The 14,341-nt window shown below is 34.2% G+C and overlaps 1 protein-coding gene across 34 annotated transcripts in view; it reads right to left on the bottom strand.

Moving 5' to 3' along the window:
- LOC121857774 (calcium-activated potassium channel slowpoke-like) overlaps window positions 1–14,341 on the bottom strand; it is a 205,714-nt gene that overhangs the window by 106,874 nt on the left and 84,499 nt on the right. For all 34 annotated transcript variants that reach the window (XM_042353931.1, XM_042353932.1, XM_042353927.1 and 31 more), the window contains one exon: window positions 483–635. In XM_042353931.1, coding sequence (XP_042209865.1) covers window positions 483–635 — 153 coding nt within the window. The remainder of the gene's footprint in view (window positions 1–482; window positions 636–14,341) is intronic.

The raw sequence follows: 14,341 nt of genomic DNA, 5'->3' as shown, positions 1-14,341 counted from the left end.
GCTTTGTGTAAACCAAATTATTACATTAGATCTAAACTTTGTATGTCTAATGCAAAATCCATGATGTTTATATTCAAAATGATCATCATATTGTAAGAATTCCAGCAATGTAAATTATATTCTGGCAGGGTAATTTGTATGAATTTTATGAGCTAAATAAAAAAAAATAAAAAATAAATTATACTTCACCGCGAGTAGATGCACCACGGAAAGTGAAAGTCCGGTTCTGGCAAGGTACCACGTAAATGATCGCGGAAAGTGAAACCGTGTAAAGCGGGGTAATACTGTATATATATATAGTATATATTACTTGTAACAATTAGTGAAACCATTGAAATGGTGATTTTATAATCTTAAAAACATTACAGTACCATGCATGGATATGGATACTTAGCTATAGGTATATCTGAAATGTAAACAGGTAAATACAATACTAATTACAGTAATGTACACTTTAAAGTTAAGAATTATCAATCACTAACCTTATTGTGATATTGCATAAGTTGTATAATGACTCTAATGTCGTCTGAGTAATTCTTGATGGAGATAACACGCATAATATTGGCAGCATCCTCAGCATCGGGGTCTTGACAATATTTATTGGCTAGCACAAGGCACGCATCAGCTTCATGTACCTGTTACATGCACCACACTCAATCAACACATGTTCAAAGGTAATCACTTACCAGAGACTAATCAGTAACAGTATTGCCAAGAACATGATGGGGCACCTATACCTGAAACCTTTCCCTAATAAGAAAAGTTGTAGAAGTTTAATAGTACAAAACTAGCAGCATATATTTAGGAAAAACATGCACAATACCTTATTATTTTAATATGAGTAATTTGCTGTAAATTTAATATGAAATCTAGACAAAGAATAAATAAAGGTAAGAAGAGTGTCAAAGTAAGACACCATACTCTTTTTATTGTGTTACTAAAAGAGATTGTAAGTGTTCCTATTTTAAACAAGTTGAAAGTCAATACAGCACAAACTAAGATTACTAAGACTGAAGAAATATCCTTTACATGTATACCTTAAACTAATCCTTTACATGTATACCTTGAACTAACAATTCCTTTCATTGTCATTAATTACAACAACAGACACAAACTCAAGACAAATGTAAGTAGCTTGAGTAAAGAGGCAAGGGCATCTTAGTGAGAGACTGGTGCAGTGGATTTTACTGAGGAGGTTCTTGATGAAATGGTGGGAAAAGGTAGCCGTTTCGATGTAGTTACTGTCGTTATTGCTTTATGTATGTCTTCATTAAGACCAAAATAGTTAGTTGTGTTTCTGAAAAGGACATGCTTTTACTAACAAGCACTGCATGATATGAATTGGTCCTAAGATGCATCAGCAGAGGCTGGTCAGAAAATTTTTTGTCAGAAAGTCAGTCAGTATTGGTATTCATAAAGCTGGCTGATGCAGTTCAAGAGAGCCTTGGATCAGTGTACAATCCTTTCATCCATTATAGTCAAGCAGCTGGCTAAAGGCCTAACTATTGCTATAATTTGGCTAATTTTGATGAAAACAACTGATAATCTAATTAGCTCCCCTATGTATACAGTACATATAAACACGCCTAATTATTTTTCCTTAAATGTGCTATCAAACAAATTCAGAAGCTTAAAAAAAATATTTATAATCATCATGTTGAAAACCAAAAGTCAAATTGTGTATACAGGAGGCTTTTGATTATCCATGGAGGTTGGTGTCAGACCCTCTGTGAGTAATCTATTGTTGTGGATAAATTATGTCATATAGCAGTCAACTAGAAACACGAAAAGCCTAAATATAAAAAAAAAAAAAATTTGAACCCACTGAATTTCTGTATTTAAATACCCAGTATTCCTTCACCTCCATCCAAAAACAATTATCAAATCAGTCCTATAATTTTGTTTTTATCATATACCCGGGAACTGGTTATCCCTGTACTGTATTGGCTTAAAAATGAATGGAAAGCACTTGTTTATTCTTTAATGGATAAGGTCTGGCAGCCCAGCCAATACTGAGAAGCTGATGCTTTCCACATTAATTTATCTTTCCTGTGAATATTGAATTCCTATAACTATTTCTGTTTCTAAATCTGGAACAGATTATAAAATGAAATTAAAAAAATTCTCTACAATTTAGCTACAGGTATTACTATATTAAAGTAAAGAAAAATCCTGATTGGCAAATAAATTTGACAATATTGGAATCAAATGAAGCTAATATTACATAAAATTGCTAAAATGCAAAACAATTTTAAGAGACAAAAGAGCACCCAAGAGAAGAACTGGAGTAAAGGAAAATGTATGTTATCTTGGCAATACAGTGTATACTGACTGTCTTGGTAAAATCTTATCTTGTATTGCATTACAGTATTTTCAATTCATTATGCACTCACAACTTTGTAATATATCACATGACATATTCAGTGCCTACTGCACGAATATGATGTGGCATCTATTTCTATAGCCACTCAGTACTACTTAAAGCTGCACCTGTACCTTTAATAAAATTATTTATAGATCATTATTTTCATTATACGATATGTATCAAAAAGTTTATATATACAATCATACAGTATCAAAGACATATTATATAAAATATATGCCACTTCCAGTAAAAACATAAAACCAATGCATTTTATCAACAAGGTAATCTATTCCATAAAGATTAAAGAAAAAACAAATTGAATGTATCATTAGATATATAAAATTATACATAAACCATTCCATGGAGAACACAGTATTCTAAAAATTTAAGGGAAGAACATGCATTTAGTGTGGGTGTTAGGGGTTCAATAACAAGATTCTTAGCTTGTCTGGAGGATCATGCAACATGCTCAAGCAATATTACCATGCAGAGGGTTCTGGTCGCTGACGTGCCCACTTACCCTTCATACCGCATCTCTGAGGAACCCACATAAGGTGTTCTGGAGCCAAGGACTGTGGCGCTGCTACTTGGTCTACTCATGGTCCTAATCCATAAGCTACTGCAGGTTGAGGATATGGTCACCTTCTTCAAGGTCACCCACTCCTCATTACCACTGGGGGGTCAGGTTATCTGACTATTTTTCCCACACATTTGCCAACTTATATACTTAACTACCAAAACACTGTTAGGCAGCTAACTTGCTATCACTCCCAAAGGCGAAGCAGACCTATGCTTATAAACTACCTTGATACTGAATTGTTTTTTATCTATATTTTCCAAAAGCTTTCAAATTTTACTTCTACCTATATTAGGTAATAGATAACTTTCTAATTTTCTCAAGGCATTCTTTAGATCTACTCTCAACAGAAGAGGTGGTTCCTCTTACTAACACTTCTCAAAGTCAACCTCTTCCAATAAACAACTCAACTACAAAGAAGAGATGATACCTCTATTGATACTTTCCCACATTACCATCTTCCAGTAAAGACCTAAAACCACTACCCTCATTAGTAACTTGTGTTCAGCTCTAAACAGCGATAAAAAGTAATATGGGTATACTTGTTGCATTTCACGGAAAACAAACAAAATCATGGTAAGATACATAGCATGGAAGTCTCCATCTATCTGAATAAAATTTTGTACAGTACTATAGTTTTGCTCTTAAGAGCCACATAAAGGCTCTCTTTATATATTCAGCAAGGTTTCACAACACAGCATTATGTGATAACTAGCGAAATTTTTTTTTAATAAATCATATATTTTCCAAATACAGCTACTCCTCGACTTACGACATACTTGACCTATGACCACCCGGACATACAACCGCCTCAGTCAAACCAAAAATTTTTCAAATTACAGTACGTATTTTTGAGTCCCAACGTTAGTAATTGCGCTGTGTACTGACAAAATTTTTGTTTGTAATTCACTTTAAAATGGCTGGCAAGCTTAAGAGTGAGAGTTTTGTGGTGCTAAGAAGAAAAAAAGACACCCATTTTAGATTTTCTATGTATTTAAGCATTTTCGACTTACGACCTGGATTTGGGTCCCTAACCCCGTCGTAAGTCGAGGAGCAGCTGTACTTTAACAAGAAAGGAACATTAAAAGATTAGGATAATCTCTGATGGTAAAATACACAGGATATTAAGATATGCTAAAAATATGTTTCTATTGATGAATCTTTTGTCAAAGGTGTTATTAGCAAACTTAAGTGTAACAAACTGTGCTTAAATCTTGCTGGTATCTGAGAATCAGAGAGGATAATATGGGCATTCTTTGCCAAAGTTTTCTTAATTGCTTAGTATTTCATGTTAATATACTGAAATAAGTTAATATGTCCTTGTAAGGATAATGCCAGTATCTTTCATGAGTAATAAAGGAATCAGAGAAAACCTCTTCTTTTTGTATTTTAAGAAAGGTGTTTGATAGTGATCAAAGTGTAGTATATGATGATAATCCATTATAATCTACAAAAGGACATATGGCAACACAACAAGATATGTACAGTATGTGAAAATGAATTTAAGCAACAAAAGAAAGGATCACATACAAAAAATTTTGGTCAGGCTGAGTCCTTAACAAAACAGGAGCCAACACATTCATCGTATATACTCGAGTATAGTTCGAGTTCTTATGATAAAATTTTTATGCAAAAAGTAGGGGTCGAACTATATACATGTAACATTTTTTAGGGGGTAAAATCCATAAATTTCCGTAGGTCATTTATTTACGTGAATGATAGCTACCCAGTACAGCACATGCTCACAGTAGGCTAACCTTACCAATAAGCTCCTTTATCCTGGGCTTGACTACCATATCCTTACTCTTTCTTTATGTAGGTAGTAGGCAGCTACCAAACAGGGAGGTACTACCGCCTGGGAAGATATTGGAAGCATAATGTTGTCTAATGGTAGACCCAGATTGCTGATCTGACTTTCTGTCTCATTTACACACAATTGCAGGGTCTCAATTGTTTCTCATACTATTGACAACACAACATACATACCCCATATATCATTTCTCACTATTGATATATTTTTTTTATTTTTTTATTTATTTATTGCTCTTTATTATTACTGTACTATTATTATTATTATTATACATAATTATAATTTATATTAATGTTATTAATTTTATTATTATTATTATTTTATTATATTTTCGCCCCCCAGGCCTTGATGAGGTTCATAAAATGACCTGTGCCCGGGTGGACTAATGCCCGTAAAAAAAAAAAATGAAGAGCAGAACCTCATTCACTATATAAATCTATAAAAACCTGAAGCAAAATTAAGATTTAAAGATATTTTTTCATTTGCATATGTTAACATCGCTGGTGGCATTGTTGCCAAGTTAGACTCATCACTGTAGCCAGATTCCCCTCGCTCTCTCACTACCAGGCTGAGCTGTGAGCTATGTTATGGTTATTTTTCAATTTGTAATTTTGGGTAGATATACCGTACATAACTGTCTTCATTTTTCTTACTGAGTTACATTATGCACATTTCTTTGTTCATAAGAGTTACCCTGCTGAGCAGAAAAGTGGGAGAGAATGTAGGAGCACCATTGCTTGAGGTAGGCGGAGGCAGTGTTCCAGCTGGGCTGTTACTATGGGCCACGGCGAGCATCGAGGCCAGGTGGCCAACCAGCATTTCTGAGACTGCTTTTATTACGCTTTCATTATTGCTATTTATATGCTTTTTGTTATTGCTGATTATATGCCTACAATTTAATTTATGATGTTACAGTTTACAGTTAAACCTACTTTGAGGGGTTTGTAATAGCCCTGTCTTATAGGCAGAAGTATTTATATAAATGGGTTAATTACATTTGATTTATATACTCTATCACCCTCTGTAACTTTCCACTAGCTATGAGGTAGCATGTTCAGAGCACGTGTTAAGGTGTGCCCATGGGAAGTCGGGTCACCTTATGCGGGCTGTAGTTTGATATCCTTAACGAGAGGAAGACGTTATTGAGAGCCACCGTGGATGGTTCCATCTTCCCTCGAGGGAGGACGTATATTACTGTTCTCCCTCGACGGGTATTACGAGGATTGTCACTCAACACATCACACCAACTGGATGTATTTAGAAGAGCTCTTTAATACAGCCCCCGTCCTCATTTTAACACTCATAGCTACAGATTAAGTTACGGTGATATACACTTGGAACTGTATATGAGATAGTTTCTCAATAAATAGAGAACAGACAATTGGGTTTCACTACTAAAACCCTATATACTTTTACATGTTCCAGCCCCATTAACCCAGAAAGAATCAATGGTTAAAGGGCCAGTTCAGGTTAATCTAGCAAATTTGATATATAGGAGTTGGTAACTGGCGGGAATTTTTTAATAATAGGTGACACTGTTTATAATGTCAGTTATTGTGGTGATGATCAAGGTCAAGATGTATTAGTAAGAATCTGGTGTCTTGCTACAAATATGTCTTGAATTATACTGTATCTAGTATTTCTCAAAACAGCGTCAGATTATACAATGCGATACGTGAAAAAATCAGGAGTTGAATTATTCATGAGATAGGCTTATATAAGAGTATCATGATGTACAGTAACTACTGTACTTCTGTGTTTCTGTGAGATCTCACCTCATTCAACTCAAAAATTCAAATGCTATCTTTATACCATTGATTTTCTCTCAAAAATTTAGAAAAGCATAATCAAGCATATAGCATCCACTATATATCAATCTTTGTAAGGTAATATATTCAAATATATATATGGGAAAAATATGAAAATAAACAATAACTATTACCCAGTGCTCTGTGCTACCAAACTGTATGCTCTCCCAATTCTCTGAAAGAACACCTCACTAGCATACCCATTCCCTAATTATATCTTTTCCTTTAAATTTATTTGTATTTTCTTAATTCTCAACACATTCTCCTTCAGTGTAGTAGCTACCCTCCCTCTAGTTCTACAGCTTATGACTCATTATTTCTCTAATAACCCAAAGCTTTTCCTAAAAATTCACTTTAGTACAGTACTCTTTGTCTTAAATAGCTACATACTATTCTTTGTGTGTTACTCAAAAAACTTATTGAACCACATTTTTCATCAGGCCCAGCAACATAAATTTCCCTGCCCTCCACTGTAACAATTTCCATATTTCTTGCACCTGTTTCCTCTTTTAAACTTACATTTATATTCTGTATATAGAACAGTAATAATTTTACTAAAAGCAAATATAATTTCAAATAACATATCCTTTTACATCTATATATCTTTATTGTTTGCTCAAAATCTTAATATACTGTACTTTCATCCTAAACATTCAAATTAATTCCCCACAACTCAAGCATTGTCGCTGCCATTATTTTGAAGGACATCAGCCTTGTTACCAATAATACTGTGACTAAACCCTCAACCATGACCTGGACCTCTTTTCATCCTATCACTCAAATTTGGCAAAAAGTGAACCTCAGGGAACCTCTATAAAATGTGAAAAGGTGATCCTATTGGACAAAACTGCAAAGGAGTGTATTAATAATTATTACCTATTCATATTACAAGAAATTAAGTGTAAAGGATATAACTGCAAAACTATATCATAGCAGTGTTTGATCATAGTGAAGGATCCTCTAATGAACTTTTTTTTTTGCAGAACTGTAGAGATGCATTATAAAAGAGAATGAACAACAACAAATACAGGAGTACACCAAAAGAAATATCTTATGTAACAAAATAGATTCAACTTTCAAATGTATAATAAAGTGCTATACATACATAAATAGAAGAGGAAAGAGGGAGATTATTGTATATGGGCATTAGAACTGATTCCTTTATCAACATGGCTCTTCTTCCACCATGATTTTCGTAATGTGAAGTAACTGATTCATACCTTACTGCACTTAACAACCAAGCATTGTGAAGACATGATGTTTGTTTGTCAGTTCGTGAAATGCAGACCATTACCCATCTGCTAATATCTTACAAACATTGACTCAACATGGGAAACAGCGCAGAAGTGGGGCAGAGTGACGAGCAGTACCACATTAGTCAAGAACGAATAAGACGAATATTACTGGCTGATGATAGTAATACAGTGTGGCAATTCCAGACATCAATAGTCTTAAGAAGCATTAGCATCAAGCTCATTTTCCTGATTTAGTCATAAAAAAGGATAATGAGTAATAATACAAATGGCCAAAGGCTTGTAGTGCCTGAAGGTTACACAGTAGAGCGGCTACGACATTAAATGACACAGCCTATGACATGACGGGCTAATCGTGGTGTGTAGTAATAGCCCAGGAGCAATAGGATCTACGCCGCGAAATAAACACCTCCAAAAGTGTTACACTTACACCTGCATGACATGAGGGCTCTCTGATATCTTTGTGGGCATTAAGTAAACCATTCCATCTGTCTGACTAATTCATTTTTAAGGTAATCTTTTTTGAGAGGACAAGAAAGAGTACCGATGAGTAAGATTTAGATCATGATCCAAGTAGGTTTAATTCATACTCACAGAGAAACAGATTGCTCACCAGTCAATTAAGGTATTGTGTAACACGAGGTGACACAGATGGAACAATGTGTGAGGTACAACCAGTACACCCATGCGCCGTTACACAACGCTTATCCACACACCGAGTACAACAACAAACACCTTGAAGGCTGCAAACCTAACTGGAGTAAATATTAGATGGAAAGCTAAGACTTTTACCATGCACTGCCTTGCAAAAATGGCAAGGCAACAGCGGGATTGTCACGTGTTACCATCTAAATACTTTTCATACTCCAGAAAGGCCTTCAATATGAGGGTCGTAACTACTCAGCTGATGGGCACAAGAGTCATCTCTTAGCAGACATCGTTATTGACTGTATTTCAATTATAAATATATTCTCATGTAAAATGAGTTGTTTTAATGAATTTTGCTTCTTTTTCTATATTTCCTACAGCTGGGTTAATATCGACATGATGTACAGCGTGACATGTTACTGATATCAGGCTAACCCAAGCCTGACCAAGACATGACCCCAGCCTCACAACTTTGTCATCCCACCTCACATGATGAGGCCACTCATCAGTCAGGGGCATGATTCATAGTTTATGACATTTATTGCAGTTCATTAATAAGTGTGGTGTATATCTGTTGCTGCCATCACCTTCCATTGCAGTTAAAAATAATATTAAGTCAACAATTATTTGAATTATTATAATAGTTAAGATTCATATACAGTGTCCTACAATATTGATTTACAGCAAAGCAAAACGTTATAGATTGTTAACTGTATAGTAAATAAAAATAAAGTCATGCTGGGAGGGTGCAAATAAAATAATAAAAATACTTTACAAAAATTTTTTTTTTTTTAGAAGTCACACTTGCATGAGTTCCTGAACTTGTGACTAATGAGTGACTATATTCATCCACATTGAAGATAATTAAATATCATGTTGACTATTATCATTAAGAAATAATAACTGACAATGATATAAATAGTCCAAGACAAAATTAAACTTTAAAAATCACATCTAACTCATCCCCTTAAATAGTTATCTTTTATTGTATCTAGCTATACAAATTAATTTTGAAAAAAAAAAAGAATTAAATTGAGTAATATGAAGCTAAATTCAACAGTGTGACATTATTATCTGCATAAATGACTCCATGAACAGTTCCAAAGTAATTCATGCTTTGAATTATCTTTTTATATGTGGTCGGCATGTTGGGAAGGGTGCAGCAGACATAGGATGATATCCCTGAGGATAGTGGCTGCAGTATTATATCATGCTGTAATGAGGCCAGTATGAAAACATCAAGTACACTACAGTACAGTACTTGGTGAGTGCCGAATATCTTTGCAACCAAAGGGCAAAATACGATTCAGGCTCATTATTACTGTACTTAGTTTCTTTACCATCAGTTACATTTAATATTTTCTATTTAATCAATGAATGGATTTATTGTTTTGCATTGTAATGTACAGCAAATGCCCCAAAAAATTAAAAACAATGTAGTAATGGCAAATGTTTATGCTGAAATAATTTTCAATAAATTTTACAGCTAATGTTTACAATAGGAATACAGCATGTTCTCACTCTGTTGTCTAGACACTGCTCTTAGATCATACTTTGCTATTACCACAGGCCACAGCTATGATTGATGCATGGTTAGTGATAACCCTTAATACATTATTTTTAGTGATTAAAGATAAAAACAATTAGCAAAGGCCTGCATGCAGCCTTTGCATTAAAAATGTCTCAACTCATCAATTGATCTGTCGTCCAGTCAAAACCCAATTGCCTATGTAGAAACCTTTTATATTATTCATGATAACAAATTTAGAAGAAATATCCCCAATGATCAAAACAGTGATCTTATAATTTTTCATTTACTCAAGATACAGTAAACTTAAAGGATAATACCATGGTAAGTACCTATATCAATCTCTCTTCCCTGCAAATATCCCAAACACACATATGACTCCACATGAAGCAATACATAAACTAAAGCATAAAATAAAAACTGAAAGCAGTGCATGTCAAGGTAAACTAAATAAAGAATATTAATCAAAGCTCAATTTATCTCATATTCTGTTAAAGTACAATATTTCTTGGATGATAAAAAAGATTATCATTCATAGCAAAGCAAAGAGATCAATCTTCAATAAAAGAACTAATATGAAAAATACTTTGGGAAAATCTGATTCAACGATTTCACATGATAATGAAGAATTAGCAAGTACTGTACAACGAAGGACTTAAACAAGGGGGAGACTCAGTAACATATATCACAGGAATTCTCAGTACATATTTTCAACAGTAAATAAAGTGAGCTTTGGTACAATGTACAGTATATTATCTTAAGTTGAAAACCAATTCATACAAAGCAAAAATATAACAACATAAAGACTTGAACACAAACATTGATATTCACGGAAAACAAATAATCAAGTAAATTAGTCATATGATATAAGTAAGTGTTCCAAAATAATCACGGAAAAATCAAACCTATGGTATTGATAATATAGATGTCTTTGAAGAACGCTCTTGATGAGAAATGAAAGTGAGCGAAATGTAGAATGAGAGGGTCATGAAGTGAGAGTGGAGTGAGAGTGATGTGAAGTGAGAATGATGTGAAATGAGAGGGACATGAAGTGAGTGACATGAAGTGAGTGACACAGAGTGATGTAGTGAGAGTGATGTGGAGTGAGAGGGATGTGAAATGCAAGCGATGTGCAGTAAGAGTGATGAGAATGATAGTGGTATAAGGGCAAAACAGTGTTCTAAGGAGCCCCAGAGGAGGTACTGTATGAGGTGGAAAATGAAGAAGATGAAGGAAAAGACATCGGGAGGGTTGAGTTACTGGCTCAAGGGTTCCCACAAAATTCTCCTTGGCCTTGTCGTGATGGCAGGTGATGGCAGACACAAGATTAGTGACCAGGACAAATTAAAGATTTTTTTTTGTAGGGTCCATACACCAATTATGCTTGTTTTGGATCACCAGTAGAGAACATCATACGCACAGGCAAAGAACTATCTTTAGCTATGGTACATGGAGAGAATGACGGCACAGTTTACCTGGAAGGCGGAACTTTAAGAAATGACAACAACAAAAAAATCTATCATTTATATGTAAATTACTTATTAGAGTCAATAATATTATAACATTCTTGAGTAGTACAGTAGTTAATATCAAGAGAGAATCTTTGTTCTTTACAAAATTTGTATTAAAACACAAAATTCCATAAGCGTACTACACATAAAATAAGAACGTACAGACATCGTTTTAAGTAAAACATTAAGCTTATTTATGGCAACTTCCTGTCAGTAGCGCTAGTGACAATGACAGATGTTAGAGAGCGATGGCTTATTTAACATCAAAAACAGATCCATTCATGCCAAGTAAACAGTTCTCAGCCAATGTAAATCATGATCTCACTGGTGCCATTTAAAGACATGTTTCTGTGACCCCCCAATAAGAGCACTGTCACCAAACTGTACCTGCTACTACCCATATGTCACCAGTGTCCAGCCAAATACTGACGGCTAACCAGGTCACACCACACACTGATAAAGATCACCTTATTACAAAAGCATTATAGTCACTGTTAGTTATTCAGAGGTAGAGTATTTATTAATATGACAGTAACCCAAAATACCATTAAAATAAATTTATTTACGGTACACAGTTTTGGGGGGTAATATATGTTTGATCTCATAACATGATGTTCCCCAGAGCTACCAAGATAATTTATGTTTTTATCATACCATCAATGATATACAAGTTGTAATTTGTTGTACAGTAACAGTAGTAACTAACTGACATATTGCACTTGTATTACAATAGTTTACCCCGGTATGTGAGACAGATTAAACCTAAACTCATTCACCCTTGACAACAATGAAATATAAATGTAGCATGTGGTCAAATATCAGAAGATGTAGACTATAATGTCAACTACGGTATGTCCTAATATCTATGAATTCTACTGCAATGTACTGTTGCTCGTACTCATCTAGAAATTAATTAATACAAAATGCAATACAGTTGACAGTGTGTGTGGAGTACAAGTGCACTATATATAAAACACACACATAAAGTACCTGTACCTCAATCATACAGTTGCTTATTGAAGACAATGGAGGAAATAAGGTCAAATTCAATGGAAAAGAGTGGGCAATTGTTAAGGATGAGATTGGAGTATGACGGGCTAAATTACAAACTATCGGTCACTGATATACTGTAATATAGTAACAGAGGGGTGAATGAACTCATCATAGCAGTACTGCATTTTCAAAAGCTGAAAATGATAATGATGGAATTTCATTAAGTACACTACAACAATTAAGAAAGAAAATCAGCAATTTAAAGTTCAAACTGCAAATTTAATTCCCTATCTATGTATATCGTTCATGCCTCACTTCATTTAGCAACTACCCAAGAGAAGGATGGCCACAGCAGAAAGCCTTTAAGTGCTCTATCTAAATTGTCTGTACTTCTACTACCATCACACCTTCTCAGTATCTACCCTTAAGTACTCCTCTAACTTTTTTATTCAGAATACTGGATTGGATATCTTCAATTTACTCTCTTCTCTTTTGTCTCCTTCCTTTGAAATTTTTCCCATTAATCATTTGACATACAGTACAGGTCACAGAGCCTATACATCTCAAAGTAATGTATTTATCAACACATCACATATTTTTGGCAGTACTGTACAGGGATATTGGGTATTCACCACATGAACACCTTTATTATTTAATTTTACCTCCCAACTACTAACACTACATAATTGCAAAGGCCTGAATTCAAATCCATAAATTCCATTTCAAATCTTCTTCATTGGCTATTTTCCTCTGCTCCATTTCATCCTCTATCTTTCCAAACATAACCTCTGCTATTGACATTGCTGTCTCTCCAAGACAGTCCTATGCATCTTCTATATTATAAACTCAAATGTATTATCACATAATAAGTAAGGAAAGGTATACTCTACAGTCCATGATCTCTGTCTTTAATCCTTGTACAGTACATGTACTGTACTATGGATATTTTAGGGAAATGCCTTATGCACTAATGCTAAGTCTCTAATGGTTGAAAGAATACATAGGGTTGGTAGCTGCAATGTTTGAAGAACATCTTGTATGTTTTCCTTTCTAGTGAATGTTCAAGGAACAAACTACTGTATATTGTACTGTACAGTATATGATCATCCCCACTGAATGTCCAAGGAAGATCTTCTTTGTGTTCTTCTCTATCAAATCTTTGAGGAACACTCCATGTGTTCCTCTGCACTCATAGAGAGAAAGAGAGGACATGATATACATAGATAGAATTTATGATTAAATGTTCTCTACAATGTTGGATATGCATACTATTGTAAATTCATACACATACTGAACATTTACATCACTTGCATACAAGAATGTTCATTAATCTGTCTTCTAGGTTGTAGTATTGTGTTCTAGTTTATCATAATTTGTGTCATGTCTTATGGTACTGTACATCCTAGTCATGAACACACAGTATTTTGCTGTAATTATTGAAACAAATTATAGAAGAAAAATTTTAATGACATAGGACAACACTGAAATACAGATGTCATGATATCTATGGTAATTATGCCATGTTATCTAAGAATTCTGAATAGGTTATATAATACTGTATAATGTAATATCCGGGTATTGATGATAATGCCAAATATCTATGTGATTACATCTGTTACAGAGTTGTGAGTTGATAATGCTGTAAAAATCTGTTAAAGCAACTAACCCTGTACTGTATTATAAATTGTTGAGTTTAAAATGCAGTAAAATCTTGTTACTGTACACAAGTTGTAAATTGGTGTTGGGTTCGTAATACAGTAAAACCTCGTTATATTAATTAAATGAACTTAAACATTTTAAAAATTTACAACGGACCTTTGTTAATCCTGCCAACAAGAACTTCAGATA

This window comes from Homarus americanus, unplaced genomic scaffold (assembly GCF_018991925.1).
Source record: "Homarus americanus isolate GMGI-L3 unplaced genomic scaffold, GMGI_Hamer_2.0 scaffold16712, whole genome shotgun sequence".
NCBI lineage: Eukaryota > Metazoa > Arthropoda > Malacostraca > Decapoda > Nephropidae > Homarus > Homarus americanus.
The sequence above is the reverse complement of the archived record's forward strand: the minus strand, read 5'-3'. Positions and strand labels throughout refer to the sequence as shown.